We start from the raw sequence: 11,614 nt of genomic DNA, 5'->3' as shown, positions 1-11,614 counted from the left end.
CTTCCCGCGTGTCGGGTCGGTCGCTGAGGGGCGAGCCGAGGCCTGGGGCTGGGAGACACCGTGCCCTTCCCGCCCCGGCCGGGCCTTCCCCGCGGGCGGCTCAGCCCAGCCCAGCCCAGCCCAGGACGGGGGTTTCTAGCTCCTCCCCCTCCCCCCCACGGGTCTTGAGTGAATATGATGGAGGCCGGGGCGGGTGTAGAGGCCGCGCGGCCTGTGGCATGCGTGTCACTGCCGTGTTTGCGGCAGTGACACACCTGGCGGCACTGGCTGAAGCAGGTTGATCTGCGAAATCCGTGAAGACAGATGTTCCCGGGGACACGGGATGATCTGTGCTTCGCTTTCCTTGTGCGGAGGCTGCCAAATGAATAGCTGTTTTGGGAGCCACTGGTTATTTGAAAACGAAATCTCCCTTCACGTGGTAGAATTGAAGCAAGCTGAAGCCCACCCAGCTGTTACTTAATGTTGTCTAGTGCAGTTTGTAAACATCAGATCCTTCTCTTTTTGTAATAGGCTTCCTCGCACAAAGCAACTTGCCGACAGCCCTCAAAGAGGCTAAAACGTGAAAAGAGTAGTTTAGTAAACTCAGGTTTACAGGAACTTGTGTCGGGAAGTGAAGGTGTTCCCTCGGCAAGGGAACGGGCGGAAACATCTGATGAAGACGTGGAAGGCTCCGTCCATGATCATCTGAGGCTAGAAAGCAAAGGCAATAATGGCCCAACGGTTAATGAAGACATACGGGGGAATGGAAACCATGTTTCCATAAAACCCTCAGCACTGAAAGCAAGTAGTTGCCCACCCAAGACAGAAAGTGATGGCACTCTTGTGCAGAACCAGGACCTCAGTGTGGACGAGGAGAGTAGCTGCGAGAGTGCGGAGTCGGCTGAATCCGAGCTAGAACCTGCAGATCTCCAAAAGAAACCGTTACAACTGGATAATAACACTTTTTTAGATGAAGACAGTAATCAGCCAATGCCAGTGGACCGATTTTTTGGAAATATTGAGTTCATACAGGTAGGAAGACACTATTGTCACTCTTTCCATCTGGTCTCTCGATTATTTTCCAGCTTTCGGTTGGAATACAGAACGTTAAAACTTTAAGCAAATATAACCAATATTGGCAACCAATTAAAGAAGTATCCGTGTCTTTAGGGTACAGCTGGCTGAAAAATTCTGAGGGGTCAGACTTGTTGAAACCTGTGGCTTTATCTAAAGCAAAATCATTTGCAAGAATGCACGTATTTCAATGACATTTTCCATTGGGAGTAGGGAAGGCACAATATTTGTTTAGAATATATTGGCTTGTTTCTGTAATATATTTTTTTTTTATTTTGATGCCTGTGCAAGTAGAATCCATATACCATATTACATGGTGGGCATACTATGAGAATTGGAAGGTTTTTACTTAATGAAAGCTGTGTTACAGTGATGCCCAGCCATATTTTCAGGAATATCCCTTGAAACAGTCTGGTTTCTGACAAGTTCTACTGTTGGACCCAAGCAGGAGACAGAACAATGAGTTTTCTTTCTAGCTCCACTACCATCACCCTGTAACTTCAGGAAAGAAAACTTGACAGTTTTGTTTTTTTTAATGGTGATTAATTCTTGACCATCATACAGAGACTCTGTGGCAAGCCCCTTCTAAACAGCAGCTAGCCCTGAATGCCTTTTTTTTCCTTCCCAAAAGAAACAGAGGCACCAAATGCTGGGGCAAGTGTGTCTTGTTGTTAGCCTGAGTAGTTGGCCTGAGTAGTGTGAGCCAGATAAACCTCAAAACTGCTGCTCTAAGGGTTATATAGAGTCACCTGTAAGAAGTGCAGGGGTGTGTATAACTGACTTGGCATACTCCAGTTATGGAACCTTTGAAAAGTAATGGGAATAATTAGGTTGTATGGGAGGGGTGCTCTACTTGCAGCAAATTATTTTTGTTAATTAATTATCCTTCCTTAAAGGACCTGCCAGCAGCTGCACTCCCATGCACCGCAATGAGCAGAAGAGAGTTTAGAAAGCTCCACTTCATTGCAAAGGAAGATGATGACGATGATGATGTACTTTAAGCAGAGAATGTATAAAATATATATATTTTATGAGACAGAATATTTACTGAAATATTACGGTAAGCATTGCCATCTGCTGTACTTCTCCAACATGACTTCTTTCTACAGGTTCCTTTCCCCGGAGAGAAATTCTAGCAGGGTTTGCTTCTAAGCTAATATTAGACATTTTACAAAATTCATAGTTGAATGTGGAAAGAGGAATGTATATTTTAATGGATATGGAAATAATGAGTGACTGTTGCAAGATTTACAAGCCATATCAATTCTTTTTACCAACTGCATAAAATTAAAGCACTTGTTTTATTAAACAGCTCATTTCCTTTATTTGTTTCTTTGCTGGGAACAAAATTCTATTAAGCAAATTTGGGTTCATTCATGAAATAGAAATGATCACTGTAAGGTTTCTTTTAAAAAAACAAAACAGATGTCTAAGAACAAAATGTGTGCACTTGTGTAAATTCTGTGGTTCTCTACTAGTCTCTAGTAAATCCCAAAAGAGATTATCAGGTTGCCCTTATGTCTAGAGTTAAATAGTTAATTCATTGCTAAAACTTACTAGCTTGCAACATTGAAACGGTAGTTCTTTCGGTAAAATAATTCTGTGCACATGCCAGTTTAGGTTCCTTTTTATGGTTTGTTTGTTTTCTTAGGGTTTTTTGTTTTATTTTCCTCTGGGTTATAAAATAGCATGTTATCAATAGCTTTGAAGGTTTTTATTGTCTAGAAATTCAGCAAACATCTAAAATATGAGCAGCAAGATGGACCTGCTTTCCTTCATATCACCAGTGATTCTGCTGGTTGTATATTGCCCTCATTTGTACTCGGTGCTACCCTGTCATCTTCAGTTAGTTTGCAGATTTTACTGATCATGTAGTCATAGAAAGTTAGGGTTGGAAGGGACCTTATCTAGTCCAAACTCCTTCTCAAAGCAGGACCATCCCCAACTATATCATCCCAGACAATACTGATAGGTTAGCAATTCCGTTCCTAATACTTAAGAAGGGGGGAGGAGATCCTTTATCTCCAAGCTCTCCAGTAAATCATTGGTAAGTGAATGACCATGTTTTTTAATCAAGAGCAGGCCTGCAAAATACACTGTTGTGTTTTGAGTAGTTCTGGAAAATAATTAGCACCTTCAGATGACTTCAGGAAAACTGCTAATTCCTCTAACATTCATGATAACACTTCCTTGAAACTGGTAATTATGCAATAAACTTGCAGGACTTTATTTATTTATTTATGTATTTATTTATTTATTTAACTGTCAGTAATTGCTTTCTCTCTTTCCAGGGAAGTAAAATAATGATAATAATTAGCAGATAGAAATTAATATTTAAGCTACAGCCTATTGAGCATTCGCATGAAAATTGTAAGCCAAACAAATAGTATATGCCTGGCATGTTATTTACAATTACACTTCAGCTAATCTGTTGTTGTTATCAGCCATATTTCTTGCTGCTTTTTCTTCTGAAATCTACAAACATATTAAACTGTTTATGGGTGTTCATGATTTTTAACTAGGTAAAGCAAGGGTGAACAACTTGTAGCATGGATGCCACAAGTGGCACAGGCAGCCTTTGTACGTGGCACTTGGCAAATTGGGGAGGGGGCAGGGAGTAGAAAGTAGAGTAGCAAATCTGGCAGGGAAGGGATCAAAATGGCAGTTGAGAAGGACAATGGGATTTCATTTGTGGCATGACTGCCAAGAAGGTTGGACCCCACTGAGCTAAACCATACAGTTATCTGTTATTTTGCCAGTTTATCTAGTGCATGTCTACCCAAATAGCATGGATTTATTTTCAGTAGCCTAGCAAAGGGTGGTAACTCAATATTCAGGGAGCAAATGGCATGTTGAATTTGACTACAGGGTGATAATAGGACCTTTGTTATAACTAGGGGTGCACCAATAGAGATTTTTGTGGCCGATGCTGGTGGCCAGTTTTTAAGTAGACGTATCAACCAATACCAATCCAATTTCGGATACACAGCCCAGCAGCATGGAGAGCTGCGTGCAGCTGTTAAGTCTGTTGTGGTGGAAGGGGAGGGGAGGAGGGAAGGAGCATGGAAGGGCATATAAAGGCCCCTGTGGTGAGGGAGGGAGTGGGGCTGGTGCTGGGCAGCTTCCACTGCTGTGTGTATCCCAAGGTGGGGGGCGATGGTAGGCATGTGCCCCCAGATCTGCATGGGGTGGGCTGCCACTGCAAGCTGGGGCCAGGGCAGTGCTGGGTTCTTCCTGGAGGAGGGCTGGGCTAGGCTGCTCTCAGGGTAGGTGGTGGCAATGCTCAGAGGGGGGGCTGCAGCCTCCCCAAAATTTGCTGGAGCCCCCCTAACCCCCCTCTCAGTGCCACCACCCACTGTGAACACAGCCTGGCACAGCTCCCGATGGGAAGAGCCTGGCGCAGCCCCAGCCCACAGCAGCAGCCTGCCCTGCCCTGGACAGATCTGCATTCTTATGCCCCCCCCCCCAGGATGTGCACAGCAGCAGGAGCTGACCCCTCCCCCGGATGAGCTGTGGCTATGTCCCACACCTGCCCCAGCCCTACTCCCTCTCTCACTGCAGGGCCTTGATCTGCTCCACCCCTACGCCCCCTCCCTTCCCACCACAACAGACTTACCAGCTGGACACAGCTTTCCACACTGCTACTGCCGGGCTGCGCTCCTTGCTTCCTACGTGCTGCACTGTGGCTACTACGCACATGCACAGGCTATTGGCAACAGGCCAATTTCTGATAGTCAGTTTTCTTTATATCTGTGCCAGTCCAATATCAGACTGTAGTTATAACACCTTCAGAAATTATCAACTAGAATTAAGTGTACAGATTTCATAGTCAGAGGTAACCATATGTTAAGCTTTCAAACTTTTATTTTAATCATGTTCGTTGATTTTTATATAGAAGAAACACTTGTCTAGTTTTCAATAGGGAGATGTATTTCATGGCCCTGTCACTCATGAGCCCTTTGTTCATCTTTGTCTGGCATTCATGACAGAAATTCATGTTTACTGCTTGTTCTTTGGAAGGAACTGGGATATGAATAAATGGACAGACTATAGAGGCATAAGAAGGTGAGAACTTGCTACAGAGCAACTTATGGTTCTAGCTCACTTGATTTCTTGCAAGCAGTTTATATACACCCACACCCAGCTTCATAGGTACTATGCATACACTGTGAGAGATGGCAATAGTTCTTTATTACTTAAAAAAATACAAAGATGCACTGAAGTTACTCATCTAGCTAGTACCTGAGGATCTGCCTGACCTCAGACAAGTCCTTTATAAAGTGGCTCATTGATATCTTGTTCCAAAATCTAGGAGGTAGCAACAGCATTGCTGAATGAACAAAGTCTCAGAGATAACCAACATAAACCTGCTTTTTCTTTAATATCCTTCCTAGGCAGGACTGTTCCCCCCCACAGAAATAAAAGGCAAGCAAGCTTCAAGATGAATGTAAGGAGGGAGAGGGGGGAAATAGAGCACTATTGGTGGAGCAGCAGCTCTGCCATGGCCTTGCTAGGCTCTACAGAATGTATGTGCACAAACGAAAGTCAGTAAAAATAGTTTGGAAGTAGTTAGAGCAGAGGCTGGAACAAAGGATGGTTACTGGCTTTGCCACTGATTCAGCTTTTGTAAATCTGAGGTGAAGGGTTGCCTACCATCTGGAGAACATAAGGTCCAAACTAACTTCTTTGCAGGGCTCCATTTTGCTTAAGACTTAAAGCAGGATTTGTTTTGGCTAGCTAGTAGTTATTAGTTGCAGAAACAACTTGGTTTTTCTGCAGCTTGATTTGTGGACCTGAACTTACAATAGTAAAGAGGTTGAGGCTCACTTGATGAAGGAGATCCTAAACCTTTTGCCTCTTGCTTATTTAGATCAATCCTGAGTGTAATAGTCTTGAACCATCTGGCAGCTTGTGGTCAGTATAAAGGGAGATTTTAAAAAATGCCTAGATGTTTGAGGACAGCTTCTCTGTCTCGCTAATGGGATTGGTGAATCTAAATTTGTTAGTCCCTTCTGAAAATCGCAAGTTAGTTTACCAGTATTGAGGTCAGTAAAACTTTCCCCTTATTCACCACTTACCAAACAGTTCAGGATTAGGAATCAGCAAGAAGGATCAATTTTTTTCTTTTCAGAAGACCCCCTTTTTTGTACAAAATAGAAGCAACAGGAGAAGTAAAGAAAATCCAGTACTACTGGGTTTTGGAGTTTTAGCTGCCTTCGTGTGGTGCTTGTGGCTAAACGGAGAGCCTCCAAAGCCACAACGCTTGGTATCAGGTACCTTTTTTCACTTGCATGTGAATATACTAAAAATTATAGGTGTTGCTTTGCACAGATGAATGGCTGCCAGCACCAATGGTATGAAAAATGGGATGATTTCTGTTCTTGTTAAGTTTGACTGCAGTGGGATTTCACCAAGCAGAAGAGATCTGACTACTTCATACAGTGCATTAGGAAAGCAGACATCCTTTGTGTAGCTTTTAAAACAATAGCAGAGACATTCCAAGGGTGTCACTTCAAGACCTTGCATGTGCGCTTCCTTTTCCTGTAAATTTTAGTTTTGTCACAGCCAAGATTATGATTGGTTTTCTTATGGCAAGCAATATGTACAAACTTGAGATTATCCACAGTAAAGAGCAACTGGTAGAAGTATTCCCAGTTCACTTCTCTTCCATCTCGCTTGTTGACAGCTTCTGCCAGAGTTGGAATAACAGTACGTTTCTTCTCTATTCTGCAATAGACAGTGGGTGGGAGAAGAGTATTTCATTAAACAGCAGCTTTTCTTTTAGAAAGGCCTCCAGTATCCTCTGAGGAGGAGTAAATTGACCCTTTTGTGAAATATATGTCTGTGATGTTATTAGGTTTTCAGTGGGCAAATGTACGCATGCTTTAATGTGCATTAGCCTATTTTAATGCGCATTAAAACATCACAAAAATGCCCTTGCACCTTTTTTCTAGTACCTCACAATAGAGGTACTAGATTTAATGCATATTACTTAAAGCGCATTAATGAATGTGTCGATGCATCCTGCACGTACAGATTTTTTGGGTTAGTCAGGGTCAGGGATATTTGGTTGGTTTGATGTTCTTAAAGAAATTAAGGCCCCACTGGCCTCCTGAATTGAGTTTTCAAATATTTAACACCAAAAAATGTTTCTAAGGGATTTGGGATATGGCAGATATGGAAGGAGCAGCAGTCGTGTTAGAGCAGGGGTTGTCAACCAGGGGTATGCATACCCCCAGGGGGTACTTGAGAAGGCACTAAGGGCTATGTACGCGTGGGCAGGGACAAAGAGCTGCCACGTGCCATGCCACACTGCCACACAGGCTCCATCTGCCCAGCTGGACATGGGGGAAGCTTGCATGTGGCAGCTGCTGCTGCTGCTTCGCAGACAGCCGCACGCCACCCTCTCCCTTCCCCACTCTGTTTGTCCATGGGGGGAACACAGATCCAAAAAGGTTGAAAAACCTTGTGTTAGAGGGTTGGGGGGATGTGTGTCATGTATAGGGAGCATGTGGAGATAAGAGAAGACATGGATAAGTAGACTACAGAGCAATGTCTTCATCTTCAGCATCTTACTGGTACTCCTCATTCTAGTAGTTGCACTCTTCCATATCTGCGCTTTGCAAATACAGCAGGTAGGCCAGCCATCATAGGTCACTATTTAATTAAAAACAAAAAACAAAAAAAACCCAGCCTGCTGGCTTCTTCTCAAGATGCCTAGCATGGATGGTGTATAATATGCACGCTCAGTCTAGCTTTGTATACGTACACATGATCAAGATTCCACGTACTGAAGAGGATTCTGCTCTCCCTGTTACTGTAGGGGTTGATTGAATGTTTACACAGGCAGGCATCCATATCAAACGGCCCCTGTAAATATGACAGTGAGAGGACAGCCAGTTTACCACTTTGAAAAAAAGATGAGAGCTGGGTCCTAGTCTGCCATGGACAGCGGTTTTCTTTGCAACTGAAGGAATGGACCAAGTAAGTTATGATAACCCTATGCTCTCCTCCACTTGGTTAGTCTTTCCATTCACAGGCAAGTAATACAGGTTAACTAACTTATGCCTGTATGCTAACTGACATCCAAGTAGCCGGGTTCTTCCACAACTGCCATCATTGCAAAGCATGCCCATGTTTGCTGAGGCAGCCAAGGCCAGCTAAGAAATAATAGGGGAAAGTGCTTGCTCATGTGAGAGATCAATGGGGTGCAACTCTTAGCGTGGTGGATGTTTGAAACCCCTACATTAGCCAAAGACTAAAAATCTTGTCTTGAAGTTCCTGCTGTTGCTATTGCTCTGTAGCAATATGTGGGCCATTGGTTCAGGACAGCAGATGGTAAATCCAATTTTTATCTCAAGTGTCAGAAAACAACTCTTTTAAAGTTGACATTTTATATGCATAGCTGTTGGCACTATGCCCTACTGCAAACCTAACTGAAATGTCAACCTAAATTAGACATTTTGCCGACATGAAATATGAAGTCCTAGAAAGTCCTGCTCTCTGCAACAAGCTTGCTCCCTTCGCTGCCAGAAGCATGGTCTTTTTAAAGTTGACCAAACTGTGCCCTGTCCCTGCCCCCACCCCTGGTATGCTGATATGCAGTGAGCATACTTTCAATCTGACCCAGTGCTTTCCATCATCTCAAATGGGGTTTTTTTGTTAACCAAAAGAGCTGCACTCTAACGTTCTGACTGGGTCCAGCAACACAACACTTCATAAAAGAACCAGTCAACTTTAAAATGATGGTGCAAGGAAATGAATTACTTGGTTTGCCCCCAGCCCTAGTTATTGATACTGAGAGCTTGTCACAATTTGCTACTCTGAAACGTGGATGCTTCAAGTCATTCACTAAAGCCAGTTTCAAACACACCTGTAAAACAGAAGAACTTGTGGCTAAATATGGCTGGCAGTATAAGCTACTGTGGATAAGTCACTTGTTAATTTCAGCTTCATACTTGGCTGCTACCTACAGGCTTTCTCTCCACAATCCCCAGTAACACTTACTTTCTTAAGTGTGTTATAAACTCCAATAACCTACATGCTTGTTCAGGTGTCTGTTTTTAACTTACCTGACAAGAGAACCAGCCCTCCGAGGTGCAAATGCGGGCTGCTGCCTCTTCTCTTCTGTCAAAGTAACATCCATTATATTTCATAGATCTCAGTTTGTCCAACATAAGGTCACTGATGCTTTTATATATGGCTTGCGCCGTTGGATGAACAGCTGAAATATAACTGCTAACCTTTTTGGGGAGAAAAAAAACCCAGTAATTCCTCAGACAATACTTATTGCCCTCTGAGCTTACTTACTAAATCCAGTATACTTCTGTGTGGTATTTGGATAAAGTGGTTCCCATAACTGCCCATGGAAAAAGTTTTTGGCTAGCTAGGTCTAATATAAAGTACTCTTTTTCAGCTAGTTTGAAAATAAACTGCAAATTTTACCTCTTTCATGTAACTTCGTATGCGGCTTTCACAACTGTACCTCATGTAACTTGATTTATTCCTAAACCGAGGCTCTATACCTACAAGGAATAAAAGAATACATCACAGCTTGTTGACAAAAATGTTCAGTTGCCTCTGTTTTCTTAGGAAACCAGATTACTTGTGTGTGAATTTTTTCTGTCCTGTTTTAATGCACCTGCTCTGGGCCAGGACTGCCAGACTAGTTAGCCTACATAATCACTCAGTATATACAAAGAGGGAAGAACGTCAACCTAGAACGTTTAATATTTACAAGTAAAGTGTGGGTTGAAAAGGAATGGGAGGCTGGTAAGAGGAAATAACTCGGCACTGCACCGAATTCCTTGATGGATTTAGTGCTTAGCAGGAAGACAGATGGGGAGCAGAGAGGGATCTTTGTTGGGTCATTTTAAAATAAGACTTAACATAGTACTGGAGGTCATTCACCATTTATATATCAGAAAATGTGAAACAGTTATGTGAATAAATGTACACTAACCTATAATGGCTGGACCAGTGTACCCTTCTGGGGAGTAAAATTTACCAGACTACACCAAGGATGAGAGTAATTCCCTTAGGAGAGTAACAAAGAAGTGCAAATGTAAAAAGATTAAAATTGGTTGTGGGGGTGGAGATGTCAAGGGCCCATGTTTGACTGCAATCCAAAATAAAATTCATTGTGTGAAATTCTTAGTGGAGGTGTATTGATTTACCATCAAACCACTTTTCGTCTTCCCCTCTGTCTTCTGCCACAATATTTTCACTTAAGTTATGAATGAGATCCAGTAGCAGCTTCTGTGTCATGGGAGCCTGTTTATCAGATAGCAGTTTCTGGGCAGCCTCAACAATGTCATCTTTTCGTTTGTAAAATGCATTTAGGAAGTGACTAACATCACTGACATCTGGATTTTTGAATGAAGAAAAAAAGGTTCTGTTACTCTTAGACAAATGCACCTTGTCCAAAGTATTTTTGTGGTGGGTTTTGTATTGTACCCTCAAACAAGTAATCAGGAACTGTATAAACAGGTCATTAGTAAGAGTACCCTGCTGTTTTTCCTACATTTGTTTCTGATTTAACACAATACTTTGGGATTTACTGCTAAAACTCCAGATTTTTTTCCCCTCAAGAAGGGAAGGAAACCTCCCTTTATGGACAAATTCTACCTTCCCCCTAGCCACGTTCAACAGCACTTTGCCCTGTGAGTCACGCCTTACTCTGCAAGTAGTCACTGAAATCAGGTGAGCAAAGAAAGGAATCAGAAATCTGGCTCACCAGGCATTAGAGCAGGGTTTTAGCAGGCAGTCACAGTCAGGTGCCCAGATGGAAGAGGAGGGGGGAAGAAATCCTCCCACCATTCTCTTCCGACAGCATTTCCTTAAACAATAACACCTCGCTAATAACGACATGAGCAAGTGCAGTTTCTTTGTTTTTAATACAAAGAAGCAGAAAACCAAGCATAATACATCCAACTGCACTTTTAAGTTGACACATGGCCAGCTTATGTTCAGTGCTGTACTCCTCTACATGTCGAGCAGTATTCGGTGATGCAGTTTCAGCTCTGCTATCCCTTTTTGGGAACTAATGAAGCTTTTGTGCATCATTTTGTTGCAACAGGGATGTAGACTGAGTAAAACGTGATGTGCTGAATCAATCAGAAGCTAACCACCAAAAGCTTTCGCTTCCTCTTTGGAATTAAACCGAAGTGTTCCTACTTACACCCTTGCCAGGTCTCCCCTGGGGCTAGTAATACAAGGTCTGTATTATCTGGCATGTGGCGGAAGTAGCTTTCGGTCACTTCTGTCGCGTCCTCATACAGACAGGCCCGACAGCCCCGCGCAGGAAGCTGTTTAATGAAAGCAAACAAACCCGGGTGTTTTCCGTTTCTTGAAGGTCAGCAAACAACAGGCAAAGAGGAAATCTGCAAAGCTCAAGTTGCTAAAGAAAGGGAGACAAGTCACGGACCACGCCAGCTCCTCCCCGCCGCTTGCTTTCCCCGATTACAAGAAACAGACATTTTTCTGTTGCAAAGCCCCGGGGCGGCGCGCAGACCTGCAGCAACTTGGCCCCCTTGCGCAGCAGCTCCCGCAGGCTCGCCGC

The 11,614-nt window shown here is 43.2% G+C and overlaps 2 protein-coding genes across 2 annotated transcripts in view; one reads left to right on the top strand and one right to left on the bottom strand.

The window, feature by feature from the left end:
• CUNH1orf174 (chromosome unknown C1orf174 homolog) overlaps positions 1-3,286 on the top strand; it is a 4,644-nt gene extending 1,358 nt beyond the window's left edge. The window contains exons 3-4 of the mRNA XM_014522997.2: positions 511-1,011; positions 1,950-3,286. Of these exons, the coding sequence (XP_014378483.2) occupies positions 511-1,011; positions 1,950-2,054 (606 nt within the window). The 3' untranslated portion in view covers positions 2,055-3,286. The remainder of the gene's footprint in view (positions 1-510; positions 1,012-1,949) is intronic.
• A 950-nt stretch (positions 3,287-4,236) lies between these two features.
• Positions 4,237-11,556, bottom strand: DFFB (DNA fragmentation factor subunit beta). Its single transcript, XM_025212223.1, has 6 exons — positions 11,234-11,556; positions 10,230-10,418; positions 9,499-9,578; positions 9,126-9,296; positions 7,823-7,923; positions 4,237-6,780 (listed from the first exon to the last, which is right to left on the bottom strand). Exons 1-6 carry the CDS (start codon positions 11,286-11,288, stop codon positions 6,561-6,563), a joined length of 816 nt encoding a protein of 271 aa, XP_025068008.1. The 5' UTR covers positions 11,289-11,556; the 3' UTR covers positions 4,237-6,560.
• Between the last annotated feature and the right edge of the window lie 58 nt (positions 11,557-11,614).

The sequence above is a fragment of the Alligator sinensis genome, unplaced genomic scaffold (genome assembly GCF_000455745.1).
Source record: "Alligator sinensis unplaced genomic scaffold, ASM45574v1 scaffold366_1, whole genome shotgun sequence".
Taxonomy (NCBI): Eukaryota; Metazoa; Chordata; order Crocodylia; family Alligatoridae; genus Alligator; species Alligator sinensis.
The sequence above is the reverse complement of the archived record's forward strand: the minus strand, read 5'-3'. Positions and strand labels throughout refer to the sequence as shown.

Bases quoted from the DNA above. Each gene is read 5' to 3' on its own strand.
- DFFB (XM_025212223.1), bottom strand. From the start codon at position 11,288: ATGCCAGATAATACAGACCTTGTATTACTAGCCCCAGGGGAGACCTGG. The intron at 7,924-9,125 runs GTAAGTTAAAAA...TCATATTTACAG, and splicing joins AGGGCTGGTTCTCTTGTCAG to GGGCCGTTTGATATGGATGC. The intron at 6,781-7,822 runs GTACGTATACAA...TGTCTATTGCAG, and splicing joins ACGTGGAATCTTGATCATGT to AATAGAGAAGAAACGTACTG.